At 35.0% G+C, this 21749-nt stretch overlaps 1 protein-coding gene across 3 annotated transcripts in view; it reads left to right on the top strand.

Moving 5' to 3' along the window:
• MTA1-like (metastasis associated 1-like) overlaps positions 1–19375 on the top strand; it is a 211053-nt gene extending 191678 nt beyond the window's left edge. For all 3 annotated transcript variants that reach the window (XM_081730472.1, XM_081730471.1, XM_081730470.1), the window contains 2 exons: positions 9642–9843; positions 15599–19375. In XM_081730472.1, coding sequence (XP_081586598.1) covers positions 9642–9843; positions 15599–15707 — 311 coding nt within the window. In that variant the 3' untranslated portion in view covers positions 15708–19375. The remainder of the gene's footprint in view (positions 1–9641; positions 9844–15598) is intronic.
• Positions 19376–21749: the final 2374 nt, after the last annotated feature.

Below are 21749 nucleotides of genomic sequence, written 5' to 3'. Positions count from 1 at the left end.
TATCAAGCCCATTATGCAAGGTATACACGTTGATACCAGGCCGATTTGTAGAAAAATACAGATTTCATAGAGTTTCTTTCAAATGTTCGTTGATAATGCCAGGTTTCAGCTAAATATTTAAAGGTAATCTTCCTGTTGTTTATTTAAATATCGATAGTGGTGTTAAACAAAGGAAGCATGATGGAAGAGTAATAAGCTACGCTTCGGGGATTTGCTTCCCCGTTTCTTGTTATAATCTTCCGATGTTCAAAATAATCTAGACAATTGTGATTTAATTAAATTTTAGTAAATTTCGTTACTGATAAATGTAGGGAAGATATTTCATAAGTCAATATAGGAGTATTAAAACATTACCAGTTTTTTTAGAAATTTTCAACTAAAGCATATGCTTACGCAGTCATGTTGAAAGCTTACACAGTCCTCAGTCTTCAGAGATAATGCTGAACTGTACCGTGAAATGATAATATGTTAACCTGTATCTGAAGTACAATAATATATTAATGTAATGGTAATCGATTGCGTCCGGTGCTTGACGCTTGTATAAATGTTTCTATAAGGTATACGAGTAATTATAATATGATGTATACGTGAAACGAGGCTTGTTAATACTATTAAAGTGAAATGTTGTAAATGTAAGAATGTGAACACGGATACTTGCAGTTATAGAGGACTAACGATTAAAAAATATTATTATACGACCAAGATAACATTTATTACTAAAGAACTGGGTGCTACTAGTAACATATAGAATGGTATATATATATATATATATATATATATATATATATATATTTATATATATCCATCTCTACTACCACTACTATTACTACTACTAACTATGTGATAGCAATAGTAACACTATGCATAAATTGTAGACGAGAAATATAAGATCTATTGCATGTATTTATCTTGTATTCTGATCTTGTTGATGTATTCAGCTTGAGATTAACAGTATATCTAATTCTCTGTGACGTTGCCATTAAACCTGTGGTTATTTCTTACTTGTAGTCGTAGTATGTGTATTTAGCTGCATGGTGTTTTGTACAGTATAAGTTACGTTTTGGTTTTAATTTTTACCGAACGTTGTTAGAAAATAGTACCATGTTCTGCACTACATTCCATTAAAGAATTTGGAATCGGATAATCATAATTTTCCCCAGAAGAGGGTTGCGACTAAATACTGGGCTAAGTCTAGTTCTTCGTGGAATATCTCATGTTGTACTACGAGGAACTGAATTTATCAAAATAAATAAATAAAATCAAGTTGCGCATAAAATGAATTGTATCTATCTTTCCGACGACGTGAAGTCCTGTATTTCGTGCAGTGGCGTATTTACGATTTTGTTTCGGGGAGGGCTTTGCTGACTTTCGGGGGGGGGGGGGCTTTGCCTGAAAATGTGAAAATTCTGCAAGATATTTAATATACTTTACTATAGTAAGTAAGATTTCGAGGGGGGGCTTCAGCCCGGAAGCCCCCCCCCCCCTAAATACACCACTGATTTCGTGAGAAGTGGGATAGAGGAAGCTGCAGATCATCCCCTATCTTGTTTTGCGCGATCTGCTGTGGACGACGCGAAGAAAAGAGGGGCAGGACAAGAATGGCTAGACCACAACCAGGATCCATTTGATAAAGAACGAAGAAAACCAATCGTCTGATACGAACTGACAAATAATTGTTGACTAGATCATCGCAAACTCGAAAATTCTGATGTGTCATTCTTGAGGAAGAGGATTCATATACGAGTAAATTGTGTAAGAATTTGCAAAAATGGAATTGGTATGTGTAGACATGGGAATGTAAAAATTTTAGATGATATTAGAAAAATTTGGTTGTCAATGGAAGCAAATAAGGCCTGGACATCTCATAAATTTGATGGATAAATAAGCTCCGGCTATGCTGCAAAATCGTTCTTGGAAGAATTGACAAAAGCTCTAGAACTATTTAAATTACAAGACAAAGAAAAATTAGTAGTAACACAGATAGACAAAGGCCGCAGGAATGTGGTTCGGAGGTATCTCACACGAAGTCAAAACTTATGATGATTTTGTGTTACAATTTAAACAGAAATATCTTTCTCCGAGGATCGAGAGAGCACAAGAACGACAATTAGCATACATGCGATATGACCGTACTAAAGATACATCAGTAGTAGATTTCACGTGGAAATTAGTGAGCCGTTATCGAAATATTGTACAAACCGTCGATGAAGACGAATTAATGGAATTGATTCTCGACGCTATTCCCGAACACGAGGCCAAAATATTATGAGCGACGCCAAGCGAAAATTATGATGATATGCTAATGCGCTTGACAAATATGGAGGACAATAATCCTAATAAGAATTGTTGGGAATCTCCAGAGAATAATAAACACTCTTGTCCATCTAGAATAAATTATGTGAAGCGATGTAAAACCGAAACAGGTATGCAGAGACAGATTTTAATAATTCGTCGAACCAGATGACGATATTCCCCAGAAATAAAAAGGAAAATAGGTGTGAGGGAAATCAGAACTGGAGAAACCAACGCTGGAAACGTGATGCAAGAGTTAGTCGAAATCACTTTCGACGAAATGAGTCATTTCATCGGCGAGGAAATCTGAACTGTACCGTAAAATGATAATATGTTAACCTGCATCTGAAGTACAATAATACAGTGAAACCTGTCAACTTGGCCACCACTCTAAGTTGGCCACGAAAAATAGTTTTGTTACTTTTCTTAACTCTTTCGAATTCCCATATGAGAGGCAGATGTTCTGTATTTGTGACTGGACACATAGAAGCATAGATTCGCACGATTTGTTCTTAGAGGTCAATGACCAGAACACTACCCTCATAAAGGGGTGGTGAAGGAAGATGTGATTAAGAAACAGCACGTACAGGAATTCAGGAAATGGTTGTACGTATTTGTTTACCCTGTCTGTTTTGGTAAAACCATTAGCTATATCAACTCCTCTCATAAGTGGGGAGCTTTAGTAATTCCGGAAAATTCGCAAGATTAAAACTAACCATCTCAGTTGTCAACTATTGGCACCTGTCGGCTTGTCAAAAGATACCGGAGTTTTTGAGATATGAATTCCCTCAAGATTTTCTCAAAACGTCTTTTGCTCCAAGGGAAACACTTTTAGCTCATTAGCAAATACAATATTAGAATGTGCATATCTGCCAGAAAGAATAAAACAAATATATCTAGAATGAACCACCATTCAGTAACAACTGAAAAGAAGTCATATAAATTGCATATGATTTTCTCAATTTATAACTTAGCTTTTCTTGTTTTCAATCTGAATAACTCAGTGTGCTATAATATCAATTTCAATAAACTGCATACATACACTTCTATTTCATGGTTGTTTGTATTATTGTTTTTTCAATCCGAATAATCCAATGTACCAGACGTTTTCAGGAAGAGAAAGGTGATAGTATATATTAAACATACTATCAAAAGCGCCGATCCTGGGGGGACCGAGGGGGCCCGGGTCCCCCAAAGCTCATGTAGCCCCTATTTTATTTATGAGTATACAATATTTGGTATAATTTGAGTGCAATTTGTCTTAAAATCTTCATATATATACCTTCTGCATCTGAATGGGCCCCCCCAAATTTACAGAGAAATCCGCGCTCTTTCATACTATAGTAGTATTTTCTAGTACTGTATATTTTTATGATTACTCTATACACATTATTTATCAGTAGCTGTCGTGCCACTGCTTATTAAAATTTTACAATCAAGTATTTACTAGAAATCCTATTCTAAAAATACACAAATCACACTTATTTTCTATAAGTTGGCCACTTTTCGATGGAACCGATGATGGCCAACATAGACAGGTTTCACTGTATATTAATGTAATGGTAATCGATACGTGAAACGAGGCTTGTTAATACTATTAAAGTGAAATGTTGTAAATGTAAGAATGTGAACACGGATACTTGCAGTTATAGAGGACTAACAATTAAAAACTATTATTATACGACCAAGATAACTTATATTACTAAACAACTGGTTGCTACTAGTAACATATAGAATGGTATATAAATATCCATTTCTCCTACCACTACCACTACTACTACTACTACTACTGTTACTACTACTTACTATGTGATAGCAATACTAACACTATCCATAAATTGTAGACGAAGAATATAAGATCTATTGCATGTATTTATCTTGTATTCTGATCTTGTTGATGTATTCAGCTTGAGATTAACAGTATATCTAATTCTTTGTGACGTTGCCATGAAACCTGTGGTTATTTCTTACTTGTAGTCGTAGTATGTGTATTTAGCTGCATGATGTTTTGTACAGTATAAGTTACGTTTTGGTTTTAATTTTTACCGAACGTTGTTAGAAAATAGTACCATGTTCTGCACTACATTCCATTAAAGAATTTGGAATCGGATAATTATAATTTTCCCCAGAAGAGCGTTGCGACTAAATACTGGGCTAAGTCTAGTTCTTCGTGGAATATCTCATGCTGTACTACGAGGAACTCAATTTGTCAAAATAAATAAATAAAATCAAGTTGCGCATAAAATGAATTGTATCTACCTTTCCGACGACGTGAAGTTCCGTATTTCGTGAGAAGTGGGATAGAGGAAGCTGCAAATCCCCTGTCTTATTTTGCGCGATCTGTTGTAGAGACGCGAAGAAAAGAGGGGCAGGACAGGGCTAGATACATTAAACAAGCAGGATACTTCGTTCTGGTCCGCAGTGCATCATAAATTGCTTCTACTGGCGTAGATGTTTTCTAAACGAGATTTTTTTGATCCGTCTTCAAGGAGTGACGGGGGAACAATTATCTTGCATATGTAGTGTGTACATTGAGCTAGATCTTGGGTTTGGAAAACACATTTAGAGAATACTTTGAGGGAAAGTGTTGCTTATGTGGTGTTAAGCAGGGTTGACTCGTTCAGCTCAATCTTCTGTCTCAAGTGCATTTATCCCTTATTATATTTCTTGATATTTACTAATGCTTCTTTCGTTTATCTTCAGTATTTTTGACCTCGTCGTATAACCACTTCTTTTCTCCCCAACTTTGTGAACTACTAATGTAAATAAAGCAACTTAAGTTCGCTATAATTGTCATAGCTTCAGAAATCTACGAAAGAACAAATGCCAAAGCGTTATCTTTCAAATGGAATTCTTGTCAGTTAAAACAACCAATGAATACTTAATTTTAACATTGAAAATCCAGTAATTAGAAACTTTGCCTAGTATTCCTGATTTGTTAAAAATGACTAAATCTTCTGATAATATATTTCGAAAGTATCTGTTTCTTTCCTCGAGTCTCAACACTTCTTCCATATCGTATCGGTATTTTTCGTATGTGGTGAGATTATTGAAGATGTATCAATATGTCCCAGAAATTTTGTTGTAATCTTGCTCGCATTTCAAGACCAGGAGAAGAGAAGCGTTTATTTTTTGAAATACATAGTCGATGATTTATTTGTGTGTGTGTCGATAAAATACCGACGGATAACAGCTATTAAGTTGTCAAAATTAATAAACTGAAGTCATTAAATAGTGATTCACTTGGTAATTGTATTTTCGTAATTAATAAAAGATCGCAAGGTACACATATGTAATAATTAGAAACTTAACTAATCTTCTTTCTATGCCGTGAATGAGAAAATCTCCGGTGATGTATTTCGGAGATGTCGCTCTCCTTCCTCAGGCCTTAATACTTTCTTCCATACCCAAGGGAGCGGATTCCGGTAAATAATACTTGAAATTAATGTAGATTGAATTATACACTAGAAGAACAAAAAAAGCCTGTTTAAAGCCATGAATATTTGTATATCGCAATTTGCAGTCATACAAGCAAAAGGATGGCTTTAGTTTCTCCTGTGGCGTTATCTTGATAAATAAAAGTAGTATTAACTGCTCTTAGGTACCTGATAAGAGGTAGTAATACCTGCCTCTCATTAAGTGACAATTAATGTTAATAATTACGTAGAAATAATGTGAGATAATAACTTAAATTAGTGAATATGTAATAAACCTGGGTATAAAAAATAATAGAATAATATGATAAGATTTTTAAAATTTAATGCCAATTGAATAGATTTCTTGTAACAATTTTAATTATTTTTTTAACTTTGAAGTTTACATCGTTTGTTGATTATACATAAATTTGAAAATGTTTTTGTTAATCAGAAATGGGAAACTTGAAGTTAAGCTGTAGTTTTATATAGTAATTTATTATTACATTTATTTTCTGGTAGAAAAATATATAATTTACATGATTTTATTTAAACAGAATATTTTATTGTTGGTTTTAAACGTTTACAGTGGTCTTGCTTATTACCGTTGAAAACAATGGATATTAGATGAGCCACACGTAGAAGACAGTTGAGAATTCACTTCCCTAGACAATGGTTCACGTGACCGTTTATTTTTAAATGTGTTGCTTTGTTTCCTTAAAGTCTACTATGATTGAAGACATAGTCTTCAAAATTACAGAACTTTCTGTGTGTGTTTCTGGTTGTTATCACCTCTCTGAAACACATTTATTACTTTAATACACTATGTAGAGGAAGTAAATCTCTCGGGATTGAACATTGCATATCAAAGGAGAGAGAGGTAATAACATCTGCATTCTTTGTTGATTTGATCTTCTTTTGTGTCTGGGGTGGAACTGAAAAAAAAAAAAAAAGAAGAAGAAGTAAATGTATTGATATTTGTATTTGAGTCGTCGTGGGCCTGGAGTTGAAGCCAAGATTTTGCATTGACAAATAGTAATCTTGGTACTACATTGTGTGAGCATCCGTCTTCTTCTTTCTATGGTAGCAGAAGATGGAGGCAAATTTCTGCGGTGATAATGCTTTTTGATGGGTAATATGCAACAAAAAAGGGTGAATGTTTCGTAATGAAAAAACCTTTTCCCTAACCTTAGGCATCCGGTGGAATATATTCATGCTGTTTTCGAACACCAACTCACCCCTTCTATTACACACTTTACGAAGATTTGCTTCTACATGAAATGCAAGGTATTCTCTCCAGATCATACAAACTATATCTGAAATAATTTCTCTTCTTATCATGGCTTCTGAGAAAGAAAAGGCGTACTGATATGAATTGTTAAAGTTCGCTCGTAAAACAAGCTCTGACATCTACGTTTTTGATTGTATAAGTAAACGATTACACTTCACTCCTGCGTAGCTTGTTGTTAGAAATTGTTTATAAGTGAAATGTTGTTTTTTATGATAAGTCTTCCGTAACATACCAAGAATACTGAAAAACTAGAAAACCGGCTTTTTCACTGTGTAAATAAGCATGAGCTTGTGTGGTAAGGAATATAATTTGTCTTATATATATCAAGTTTACGATGTGCAACAATATATATAAAGTTCATCCCGGAAGTAATATTTTCTTTGCTGTAAATAATCTTGTCTGAAGGAGAAGGAATTGGAAAGTTTGTGCGAAAATACATATATTGGAACCTATCAAGGCTATTAAAAATATTGTCCTTTGCTTTGGTATATTCCTGCCACCGTTCATTCCAATACTGAAATCCGCATTTTTTTAAATTAAAATAAAACTCAAAAGTGACTTTTTGACCCTTGCCGTTCACATCCTAAAAATGGGTTATTTATCATGGCTATATGATTAGCGTACGCGTCCTTGGCACAGAAGACCGGGAGCCAGCGGGAGCTCATGTGGTTCGGATCCCATTAAGCTAGAAGTCTACAACTTATATAGCCTCGGTGCTGAAAGGGATGCTAAACCACAATCAAACCAACCATCCAGCATCGTAGAAATATTGTCCACATGGATTATTTTTGAGAGAGGAAAAGAAATGAAAGTCAAGATGTGGCTAAATCAGGACTATAAGGGGTTGGGGCATTACTGATCACCTTATTTTATCAATGGCCTGTAATGTTTCCATTGTCGTGTGGAGACGGGCCTCATTGAAGTGCAGATCAACATTTCAGTAGAATTGTTTTCTTCGTTTCAAATCATTTGCATACCTCCAAACACAACATTCAAGATGTTATACTTAAAGCTAAATAAGAAATATATTGACATTTAGAGAAAGACATGTTAACCCTATTGCCACATCGTGAGTATTCTATTGAGGCTTCTCTATATAGCAAGATGTCAGTTACAGAGAAGCCTCGGCGAAAGAGTTACGATGTGATAACAAAGTTATACGCCTGTCTTTTATGTCAATTTGTTCCTAGCATTTGTTGAGATGAGTGTTTGGTTTTTGTATTATGACAAAAAGAATCCAGGACACGCGAGACTGGAATACCATGATAACCTAGTTTATTTTAACAATAATAACATTTTCCTTCAAGTTCTGTTTTTCCACTGGAAGTTCTCTCTCTCTATATATAAAGTACACCAACAATATTCATGGTTACATAGACTTATTCATTCTTCTAGTGTATAATTCTGACTGGATTAATTTCAGATGTGCTGTATATTGGGATTAATTTGTAATTAGTACTTTTGATATATGTGGTGACGATATTGAATTAAAGATGCAACGATATTTTCTAGAAACTGATATAGCATATTCATATATCGAGAACTGTATTATGGTTTATTTATTTTAATTTATTCACACTATTTGATTTTTCGAGTATTCTTACCTTATTATTTTTACTAATAGTCTACAGTGATGATTAATTAATGGTGCAAGCAAAAAGTGAGATGTAATCTTGCTCTCATTTTAAGGCCTGAGGAATAGAAGCTTTTCATTTTTTTGAAATATATAATCAGTGATTCATTCATTTATGCGTAGATGGAATACTAAGGTGAGTTTTTAATTATTAAAAATATATTCTATAAGTATGATTCATCGTCTAACACAGGAATTGTCGAACAGAAAGTTTCATACAGCAGCTTAGTCCTCCATATTAAGTTAAATTTTGCATTTCAGTTTTGACTAGAGATTGGCTTACACCAAACCTTTTTAACCACATTACAAATTGGGTAGATCAATTCTTCAGTACAAACTTCACTATTTGTTTTTCAAGTTGTTTATCTCTTCTACCTTTAAGTCGTCTGCATCCAGGCTTGTCTTTCACAGATAATCCTTCGTCTAACCTCATAACATCTCATTCTGGGACAGGTAGATAAGAAATTTAAATGATACAGAAGTATCAATGGTATTCGGAATGAGAATTGGAGCTTTGACAATAATTGTTATAATTGTGAAGTTACTTTTCAATCTTTTTTCCATACATTATAGATATTTTTCTTTTTACTTGACATTCCTTGCTCTCCTGCACTTTCACCCACTCGCCCTTCCCATTAGTTATATCTTGCTCCACTGAAGTCCATCTTCTTCCTAACTTGTAACATTGTCAAATGTCTTACAATTAAACTTGGATCTCATTTCAATGCGTCACACTTACTTCTCTGTTCTTTTTCTTACTTCTTCCTATCCTATGTGATGAAGTTTAGCGAAAGGTTTATAGTGTACTTTTTAAGTATGTGTGATTATGTTTTCACTATTTTCTGGTAAATAATTTATTTTTCATTCCTGCTTCGGAATATTTTTTTTCCAATTATGTATATTTTGTATAATTGGTGTTTGTTACTTTTAATTAATTGTTTTTTCCTCGAAGTAGAACATTACATTTGCACGTGTGTGTGTGTTGAAACATAGTGTTCATTTTTATTTCTAGCTCCTCCCTCCAAAAGGCCAAACAAAGAGCTCGGTGTACGAGGACCAGAAGTATTTTCTCCTGTGTTAGGTCGGTCGGTAATCAATCATCTGAATGGGAAGGCAAAAATTGCCACCATGTCAAGAATGGGTGGAAGGAAGCAAGTCATCTCGTGGATGGACGCTCCAGATGATGTTTACTTCAGAGCCACAGAAGCGACCAAGTAAGTTATTTTTTCCTCTCTTCGCTCATCAGTAATTATTAGAAAAGAAAAATACTAAAACATTTCCCTGGATACTTGTTAAATTTCAATCGTAGACACTGAAGACAAGCTTCATTCTTCATTCATTGCACGAAGGGGTGCTGATAAGTCTTGAGCTTCATTCAGTAAGAGAAAATAATATTACTTGACTGAAAGCGGCCAGTCATTGAAATATTCCCCTCGATGTTGAATGCACTTGCGAGACCCTTCTGAAACTTATTTATTTCCTCCGGGATTTTTTGTTTGCCTGAAACTACTGGTTTGCAGCTGCCATCACTTCTTCACAGGTATGAAATTGTAGTTATATTCTCTTTCGAAAAAAGTGGATGTTACACGATATCAAATTTCAAATCTTTCAGTTTTCTCATTGTGATTGCAGCTTTGTACCCGGGTGCATTGTCTTGAAGAAATAATAAGCTCTATGCCAACTTTCCCCGCCGTTTTTAGATGAACTTCTGCCTCACTTTGTCCAACAGTGAAATGTAATTTCTGTTTGGGAGATAGCGACACCCTCTTCCAAATGATTGATCAATACAATACCATATTCATTACAAAAATTGATGCCGTTTCTTGGGGGAAATTTTGCCCTGAGAGTTTCTTTGGTCTTGGAGAACAAAAATGCTTTCACTCCGACTATTTTTTGGTCTCGGGAGGTTTTTGTTTTGTTTTAAGTTACGTCCATTGTGAGTAATCGATCAAAAAACCCGTTTTTATCGCACTCACAATCCTGCAGATTGACTATGGAAGTTATCTCACGTCCACACGTGTAATCTGAATTGAGGCATTTGGAAATTCATTTTGCCGAAACTTTCTCTTGTCTGATATGTTGGTAAGTATATAGTGTACCTGCTCTCGTGACATATTCAGTGTTTACTATGCATTTAGCTCATATCCTCCTATTTTCAAGTACCATGGAGTGCAGTGTCCACAGTTTAAAAAGAAGTCATCTTTACATGCTTGCCTGACTGTTCCTTGGTGCTGACATGTTCTGTTCGAAATCTGAACGCCTATTTCTTCACCATCTCACGACGGAGCACTATCACCAAGTGTTGTTACCATTGTATAAAATATTTCTTTGCAAACCTTGCTTGTATGAAGCGAAACTTCATCACAACACGACATTCTTTTTGCGTGAAATGCATGCTGACTTACACTTTTCTTATATCATATCTGAGAAAAGGGGAGGCCAAAAGCATTAGAACTTTGGAATTTGGCACATAATCTACTTAAATATCTTAGATTGTAACAATTGTAAAATAACGAGGAGGTAAAATCAAGACTTACCAACACCTTTTCGTACATACAGATATAGTAACAGTAACGCCGTTGCCGTACTATAACTACAAAGCTTCAGGTTTGATTTTCAAATTAACTACCGTAAGTAATGTGTTCCTGAGGCTTACTGAGCAAATACCTATTAGGCGTCGTGTGCTTCTAAGTTGTAATTATATTAGACACGTTGACCTGTGGCCAAAAGATAGAAGCGCACAATCAAAGCAGGCTTATTTCGGGAACTGATGCCCCTAATGTGCTTCGAAAGGTTAAATTCACGAACTTAAGAGGGCGTCATGCGTGCATGTATATGCAAAGATGTAGATTAGGCTATCGTACTTGCATATTTTGGAAATGACATGAAATGGAGGGGGATGATTAATGAAAGCAAATGATAATGAAAGCTTCAGTAAAGTATAAAAAAGCTTAAACGTGAGAATTCTATGAAAACTCACAGACACGGTGTTGTTCACCACACTCACATGACTTGGGTTGAATCAGGGAGGTTGAACCTTCACATCAGAGGTAAACGTTCTACCACTGAGTCATCGTGCTCCATTGGATATTTTGAATTACTCTGAATGTTTACTTTTATTGAGAGATAGTTCTGTTAATTTCCTTGATAAACATGAAAATGACCAGTTTTAATTAGAATATCGAAGTACGAGGATAACAGTATACGAGTGTAACGGACGTAATATCGAATGGTGTGCAAGTAACCTTCTATGACTACTATGAAACTCAAATTAACTTAATGCTATTACGCTATTTATGCTTTATTGAAATATTACTTGTAGAGTATGTAGTTTTACTATAGTAATTAGACTTAGTATTGTAGTTGTCTACACTGAAATTACACGTTTCAGTGGCATAGGAATTATATAAAATCTTAATATTAGAACTGCAAATGCTAATTTAATTGACAAATTTTAATACATCTTCGTAGGTCGGCAGTCTCGATCGATTAAACCAGACTTCTCATATCCTTGTGGTTTTTCTTCCGTACTTACTGTATTACTTGGTTCATGCATTCCAATCACGGCCCTCCTCTGAGTATTTTCCTTCTGCCTTCTCCTTCATAGCAAAAGCGTGACTCATCCATGTTTCATAACGTGACCAATCATTCTTTGTTAAATTATTGTTATATTGTCTCTAATTCATATAATTAGTGTTATATTGTATTCTAATTCATATTCATTTGTTCTCGGTTTAAATTCATAAAAATAAACACACTGCTCAACAAGACTGCACTTATTTAATATAAAAACACATTTATATTAAATAAGTGCAGTCTTGTTGAGCAGTGTGTTTATTTTTCTGATTATATTCGCAAGACGTTGAATATAATTGTGTGTCAGTTTAAATTCATATATTCAAGTCTATATAACATTATAGGTTTCCCTTGCTGCTGATCTACTGCATGTTCATCTCCAACTATAACCAGAAAATTACAAGAGGAAAAATTGATTAACATTTTCTCTCTCTCTCTTTTAACTGAATGATGGGTGTAGAAAGCCCTGCAGTGGTACCACGTGGAAATCCAAGAAAACTTTCTTGGATATATATATTCAAATATATAATATTTGAATATCTTAACTTATCCAATATCACGTCTTTGAAGTCCTTACTTCTTCCTGTGCCCTTTCGTGTATTTGAAAATTTTTGCTTCCTTGTTTATGATATTTAAGTCGTTTTTCAATTCCTTATCAAATTAACTAGTGTCTCATGCAGGTAATCTTTTTCTGCTCTTAGTGGTACTTATTGTATTGAACAATTTTCAGTTTATCTTGATGTTTTGCGAAGAAGCTCTCTTGATTGACCACTAGCCCTAACCAGTTGCTTGCGCCAGTTATTGGAGAAAATGGTCAATTCAAGCTTAGTATGGTATTTGGAAACAAACTCATTGCTTTCCAATTTTAAATGTGGTTTTCGGAATTTTCGTTCCATTACTGAACATTTGGTTCATCTTGAGAGTGCAATCTATGATGCTTTTTGCCACTGCCATCTTTGAACTTTTGAAGGCTTATGACACCATTTAACGTTATGGAATTGGGCGTCAACCAATACTTTGGGGAGTATGAGGTCGTATGGGCTTTTTCCCACAACTGTTTCTTGGAGATCGACACTTTCGAATCCGACTAAGGTCCAAACTCTCGGACCGCTTCATGCAAGAAAATTGCATTCCACAAGGTAGTGTCGTAAGTGTGACTGGTGTCGGTGAACGGTGCCATTGACCCACATAATAACTCCTGTTCATGGAATGTTGAATGTGGATAACTTAATTATCTATTACATCGTCTCATCTCTGTGTTACCGCTAGACAATTATAACTCATTCTGAACGTGTTTCTACACTGGTAAGCAACCAATGGATTTACTTTCTCCATCGACAAAATTTGCTATGTCCACTTTTGTCGCTTACGCGCATACCATCCAGATCTTTCGACCATACTGTCTTGTCCTTTATTGACAACATCCGATTTCTGGGCCTTCAGTTTGATCACCGGCAGGTTTGGTCAATCCATTTACGAGATTCCAAATATCATTGTTTACGAGCCCTCAATTTCTGAAAGTGTTGCCCCATATTTCTTGGGGTGCTAATCGCATTGTCCTTCTATGACTGTATCTTATAATATGCTCGAAGTTGGACTATGGATCCACCAGACTTAACCTCGTTACGCCAACTGAACACTGTCCTTCGTCTTGCCGTAAGTTTGGCGAGTGATGCATTCTGTACCTGCCCTATTCCCAGCCTGTATGTTGAAACAATTGAGCAATCTTTAGCAGCGTCGTCATCGGCTGATGCTCTACTAGTTTGCTAACCTCAAATCTATACTTCAACTAGGGATGGACAAAACCGGTTTTTATAAAAACCGGAAACCGGTTTCAAGAAAAACCAAAATCCGAAAAGCCGACATTTCGGTTTTCTCCAAAAACTGGTTCGGCTTTTCACCGAAACTGGTTTCGGTGAAAATTCTGGTCTTAAATAGAACCAGTTTTGAAAAAAACGAAACCGGTTTTGGTGAAAACCCGAACCGGGTTTGGACAAAACCAGTTTCGGTTTTTCTAAAAACCGAAAAACCGGCTTTTGTGCCCACCACTAACTTCAAAATCCTTCATCGTTTGCATTGAAAGCTTGAAAACGGTACCCAGCGCCGCCAGGCATTTTGGTATTTGTGCTCTGGAACCTTGGATGACTTTGCTATCGAAGTTCTTCCTTTTTTTTTCACTACCTCTCACACCTTTTTCAAGACTTCACTGTCTTTTTCACTGATGGTTCCAAACATACTGATTCTATCGGATGATTTTTTTACACCTACACGCACTTACTTTTTTAAATTTTCATCAGTGTTCACTGCTGAGCGGGTTCAGTTTTACAAACTTTACGCTATGTCCCTGCACTTCATACACGTAGGATCGTAATCTGATGTGACTCAAAGTACTCTGAGTAGTGCGAAGTAAACATCTCTTTGTCCAGTGAATCTTCCTGTTATGTCATAGATTATTATCACAGGAATGTAAGGTACAACTCTGCTAGATTCGGAGTCATGTTCGCATAGCTGAGTGCAGCGAAGTTGCAGCCATACAGGAAAAGAACTCGTCTCCCCATACCCAGCACAGACCTGCGTTTGGTATTCACTGCTCAGTTCCTTCAGCGCTTGCACTGTAACCTGAATTTGGTGTCTGGACTCCCAGTTCATGATCTTCTTGACTGGAGAAACGAATTCTAACTACTTCGCATCGGACGTTCGCACTTGACACGTGGATTTCTATTACGTGGCGACAACCCATCATTATATGCGGCATGTAGAGCTAGACAAAATATTCAACATCTGCTTGTGAATTGTCCTCATTATACTCACCTCCGAGCAAACTTTGCCTTACCAGCACTGCTCGGAGATTACCATCGAACGACCTCTTAATCTCTCATGGTTTTTCGTCACTTCCATGCTCCAACCTCATTGTAATTGTCCTAGAGTTTATATTTAACTTTCTAACTCCCTCCTATGCGTTTTGTCCCCTGTTTATTGATACTTCATGCGTTCTTCACGTCAAGTTTAAGTGACACTCCTAAATGTACTTGTCTTCTATTTTTCATAGTTACTCGGGTCTTTCTTCACCCTTGTCGCATAATCCCTTCGAAGGGAGATTAATATGCTACTGTGTTAGTAATGTTATGCTTTTGTCACTGTTTACATGTTGCTATGTAGTATTAACGTCCGTGACAAACTCGTAACTGTATTTTATACATTAACCTGTACAGTATAACGCACTCAGTCCCAATATCTTACTCTTAAACTCTCTCACTCGAAATATTAAGTAAATAACATGTAGAAAAGTATGTTTTGAGTTAAAATATTTTGATTTGTCATTTGAGCATTATAATGTACTCGTGTGTGCCTTACATTTGTGTTGACCTGAGCTTTTCTTGGGGTGTATTTCAGAAAAGTGAGGAGGCAGTTGTCTGCAGGAGACTTGCGCCGAGCAGCTCGGAAACCATGGCGAAAGTTGAATGTGAAAGGAATGGATGAACTTGTAGTCATTTTGGATTGACAAAGTGATGGATTTTAAATTTGAGTGTCAGATGTACAATGTTTAAAGAATTAAATAGAACCACCAGACTGTAACCCCCATCTTCCAGTTCAGGGAATGAGAACGTTGGTTATTAAAAGTTGTGTGTACCCATTTGTATTTAAGTGGGTGTGGGTGTGTGTGTGAACGTGTGGTGGGTGGATGCATGTATGGCGTATGCATCACTTTTAAGGTGGACCATCAGTTAACTAAGTAGCATCTCAGTAGGAAGAATCAAGGCAATAACTTGATGAAATGGGTGGTCTGTGATCGATGAATTTAGCTTGAATAGAACAAGCCATCTACACAGCCATCTATTGTGTGGCAGTGGAAACATAACGAAGCATGTAAAAAAAACTTATACGCCGTTTGCCACTGTCGTGCGGACAGTGTTTTAGTGATTTTTTTTATTAATGAAGAAAATTGCAGCTGGTTGCATAAACAAAATTAAAATATTCCTCATGAAGTAAGTGCAGGGAAATACCAAGTACAGATTGCATCCTTTAAGTGTGAATTGTTATTTTTAAGTTGAAGTTGGGTGCATCTGTATCTACAGAATAGTGCAAAGAATTAAAGACAACATATTTCTGTTTCTTTGTCAAGTGAGAATAAAAAAGTAAGTATATTCTACAGAACATTTTTTGGTACTAATTGTTCACTGTTCGTCATTCCTCATTCATAATAAGTGAGTTGTCAGACATGCCTCGGAAAATAAGGAACATATTTTCACTGAGCTCATGAATGATAACCATTGATACAAGTACCTATCATCATCACAAGCATTTCATTATTACGGACAAATATTGATTTTTTTTTAATATTTGATTTTGAATGATTAAAATATAAAAAGAAAACAAGTAGCTAGGGTGTGATGCTTGGTTGTAAGAATCTTTCAACTGCCAAAACTTAAGGTTACGAACTTCAGTTGTTTTGTTACAGAAACAGTGAAACTTGTACTATTTTGTCTTGGACATCGCTGAAATTGAATACTGGAAGCATAGTTCTTGGCCGTGGACTTACTATCGGAAGAAGTCCTGTGAGAGTGGATAGGAGACTTTCTACTAGTTTCTGTGAATTCTACAGAAGACACTACGGTGAATGTGGGATCTCGATCGCTGATTCATATTTCACTCTCTCTATCAGTCAAGAAGCTATGCATCTTTTTATAGACTCATTTTAACGCAAAAATCTCCCCCTTTCATTGTTTATCACTATTATGATGGCAAGAGAGAATGTCTTTGAAAAATAAATATTCGTTGGTAGTTTTCAAGCAATTGGCTTTATGAAAGCAATTTATTAGCCAGTAGGTGGGAACATTTTATATACCCGCTTTCTATTAAGGAAACCAATACGTTAGTTATTAACTCTGAAAAGGAATGGGCGTTATTACAGTTCAAAGCGTTATTTAGCTTTGCCCCAAGGGTGGGGAAAAAGTAAAGCTTCTTTGTACAATTCACGTTCTTGTTTTGAGGTATATTGAGAACACAACGCTTCAAAAGAATGCAGATTTTGGAAAGATGCTTCAAAGAGTCATAAATTTCAATATTTTAATATTTAGACTTTTTAAAACCACGTTTATTGGTATCTTTTAAATAATTTCTCTTTGGTTTGGTAGAAAGAATTGTTCATTGTTGAAAACTGTATTGCTCCGAAATTCAGATGATTTCTGTGTAAACTTGTAGGCTGTAAACTCATTATAAAATAAATATCTTTCTTATAGGAAGGAAACCTGCATTACATAGAAAAGTGCTGTAGCATGCTCAGATATGTTTTCCAGCGTTCGAAGATCTCCATATACTGTCTTTTGAAAGTAGAGGTGTCTATAATTTTTGAGATTTATATATTTTCGTATTCATTGTAAATTGCATGTTTTGTTGTGTATCAAATATTAATATATTTAAGTTATAACTATGTGGCATTATATTGTTTTAAAATTATAGTATAACGCTAACAATTCACAGCAGTGATTTCATAAAATTTCTTTGTGTGATAAATTTTCTAAAGTGTATGATGAATATATGTAGATGCGCTTTCAGTTTTCATCATAATTATGAAATTAGATGATGACAATCCACAATAATTTGTTTACTACAAATGAGACTACTACTAGTGATAGAAATATACCGAAATTTACTTTGTTCGTAATATGATTCTGAAGTTAATAAATAGAAAGTTAAAATCTAATATATATAAAATTAGTGTTACTGTATATTAAACATATTAATAAAATTATTATAATAACTTTAGGAGCATTTAACCCAAAAACATTTGATTCTAATTCGAAAATTAATCAAAAATGTCTGACACAAAGTCTGAATGACAAAAACGTCTGAAAAGTATTTAATATACATTAAAAGAAAATTGTTTAAGGTGTCAATTTTTGTAATTCAAGCGCAATAAAATATTTTCATATCAATTTCTGTGAAGAAATGTTGATTCTTATTAGGATTTTAAGTGGTTATATTATTAGATTTAATTTATAGGAATATAGGTATGAAAGTAACATTGGAAAATTGCGAGCTTTTGTCATTATTATATGTGACACACGTATTGGCGCTGTGTTTTTTGTGGTTCATGTTCCCCGTCTGTTTCAGAGTCATCTTGAGTGAGTAAAACAACATAAGAAAGATGCATTGGGTGAAATGTTTCAATTCCTTATCACGTAAGAGAAGTTATTTTTTTAAATACATTGTCATTATCGTAACCATCTGTAAGTTCCCAAAACATGTTACTATAAATGTAATTAAATTTGAAGTATATAACTAGTACTATTATTACTTATAGCACAACATTTGTCTTGTCGTTAATATGGATAGCGTAAATATTTTGTAGAATCATCTCTCTATTTAAGAACATAAATAAGCTTGTTATTGTGTAAAGAGGGGAAATTTAAGTGCATATATATAAGACTTCTGAGTAGAACTAGTTTAGTTCTGCCATTGTTGACCCAGGATCGATTTCCGCGCCAAAAAAGTCAAAAATCGAAAATTTACTATTCATCTGTAAGAATTAGTGTTTGATTATTATAATTGTCAAAAGTACAAGTTGTGATCATGTTTAAATTGTTACCAGAACATTTATCTGCGATTAAATTTTTTGATTATAATTTGGTCTAATTGAATGCAAAAACATTGACTTTTATTGATTTTAGATTTTTTTTTATTATATCGAACAATGAGCGAAAACTGTGAAATGAAATTATCTTTAATTTCAGAGCAATACAGTATTGATTAGTGTTGGTAAACGTAAGCAAAGGAGTACAAAAGAAATATTAAAAGACGATTGTAGTAGAATCTGGTTTTATGGCATTATTCGTTCACATGCAGTTTTGACAAAAGAGTTTGTAAACAAGAATTCATCTGGTAACAGATCCAAATTTTTTCACTATTAAGTGCATGTCCATGTACTGGTGACACTTGTGCATTGCATGGTAGCATGTACCAATAAAAGTATGTAAACTTAAAAATAATTTTTAAGAAAGCTGACCCAAAACTTTATAATGATCAGCTCTTTTTCCTCACCAGATGCTCAAAAACAAAACTTCTGTTTCTGTTGATGAAAGTGGATAGTGTACAGATACAATTGTCGGCTGTTCATCTTCTCTCAGAAATAATTTTATTGATGTGAAAAAATAAACTTTTTACAAAGTTGCTTTTGAGTGATTAATGAATGTACTCTTATAAGAAAAGCCTACGGGAAAGCGTATCACATGACTCTGGCAACTGATACTTCCTTCACACTGTCAGTACAATGAGATAAACAATTTCTAATCGTAAGTGGAGACTTTGATTTTCATGAAGTTCAATTGCCGTACGATGAAGTACGTAAAACATCATCTGTGTTATTTTACTCTTTTCTTTTTCCGTTGATGTTTCTTCAGGACTGGATTAACTCATCTGGAAGCCCGGGGCTAAAAGAAATATGGGGCCACTGCTGACTTCGCCTAATACATTTTTGTGAAAGTACAATAGGAAAGTTAAAGGAATTATGTTCCATATTTTTGATCATATATTATTTTATCATGATAATTGTATCTTCATGATTTTTTTTAGATAGCCAGTTGAAATTTTGATCAGAGTGGAGGCCCTGTCCACCTGGAGACCCGGGGCTACAGCCCCTTAAGCCCCCCTTAATCTGGCCCTGTGTTTCCGTAAGGTTTTTTTCAATTTTTTTTTTTTAAATCTATTTTCGTTAATTTTTTAACGACGGTCGGTAGCATAACACTTTTGATCCGAAACCCGAGAAGGACTCGGAATAACTTATTAAAGAAAACGGATGAACTCCGTAATGTTGTAACAATCCCTCCCAACAATATCAGTAAATGTTGTATTTACCTTAAAATAAAATGTTTGAAGATTTATGTAACATGCATTTTGCATGCCTATCTTTTTTCTACTACCTGATACACATGCAGTAAACTGACAGGTGGTTGGAATTTGCTTTATAAGCTTAGGAGCGAAAGTATTTAAATACACATCAGGGCCGGCGCGAGGTGGGGTCGAGCCGTGCCACTGCCCAGGGCGGCAAAATTTGAGAAAGAAAAGAACACTACCAAAATATAATGCTTCGTAATAGGTCCCCATGAAAAAATAAAATTGTGTTCACCTGAGAATGTAATTGAACTTCACTCACATTCAGGAAAATACTCACTCAGGAAATTCAGAGCATTTTCTCCCATTTTCAATTATCAAATTACCAGACACATGTATCTCGTTCAATATTTCACGTGCAGCGGCATGCATAAGATTTTCACAAATATCACGTAGTGATGTCATTATAGACCAAGTTTCTGCGAATTGGACTCGTAGTATAAATTATTTTATTAGAACCACTCTAGTCAAAAGAGGTCCTCCACGGTAATTAACCAAGTTAGACAATTGTTCCAGAGATGATTTCAACTGTCGGTTCAAAGATAAGTTACAAGTACACGTTGTGTAATGGCGAAACCCAGGAAATGGTTAGTTCATTCAGAAAGTAAGAATGCTGTTTTCTGTTTTTGTTGCAAATTATTTTCCACACGTAAAATATCTTTCATGGTTGATGACTATAACAATTGGCGCCACATTTCTGAAGCTTTGGCTAGTCATGATAGGTCTCCTATTCACCTAGAGTCGCAAAGAAAGTGGACGGAGCTTTCGATAAGATTGAAGAGTGGTCTTACAATTGACGTAGAACACCAGAAAATGTTAAAAGCCGAAGCACAACATTGCAAGAACGTAATAGAACGACTAGTTGCAATAATACAGTTTTTAGGTGAACAATGTCTACCGTTACGCGGAACATCAGATAAACTTTACACAAGTAATAATGGTAATTGTCTGAAACTTGTAGAACTCTTTCCAAAGTTTGGCAGTGTCATGGCCGAACACATTAAAAGAACCTGCGAGAGACATAATAAATACCACCATTGTTTAGGAAAAGATGTCAAAAATTAAATTATTCAAAATTTTACTGAACAAATAAAAGTAAAATACTGTCTTTGTTGAGAGCTGCAAAATGTTATAGTATAATACTAGACTGTAGGCCAGGTATTTCTGGTACAGAGCAAATGACAATAATCGTTCGTTTTGTATAAATTACATACAGTAATGGAGAATGCCGTGTAAAAATTTGCGAACACTTTCTTGGTTTCGTATCGATAACAGACAGACACCACTTGTCTAGGACTGATAGAAGTAATAATTAAACAACTACAGGAAATGAACATTCCTATCGAAGACAATCAGGGGCGGAGGATATGACAATGGTTCCAGTATGAAAGGCAAACATTCAGGTATTCAGAGGAGAATTTTATAAATAAATTTCCGAGCGTTCTATATTCCTTGCAGTAGTCATTCACTAAACCTTGTCGTTAACGATGCAGCCATCATCTCAGTACGCCGTGTCATTATTTGTATAGTTAAAAAAGTTGGACTTTTTTCTGCATCAGTTCAATGTTGGGTCATACTAAAGGAACGTATTAGCAGTCTCACTTTAAAGCCATTAAGCACCACAAGGTGATCAAATAGAGGGAGGTTTATGATG

The sequence above is a fragment of the Thermobia domestica genome, chromosome 11, assembly GCF_964235325.1.
Source record: "Thermobia domestica chromosome 11, izTheDome1.hap1.1, whole genome shotgun sequence".
Classification (NCBI taxonomy): Eukaryota; Metazoa; Arthropoda; class Insecta; order Zygentoma; family Lepismatidae; genus Thermobia; species Thermobia domestica.
Note: the sequence above shows the minus strand (reverse complement) of the source record. Positions and strands in the feature narration are given on the sequence as shown.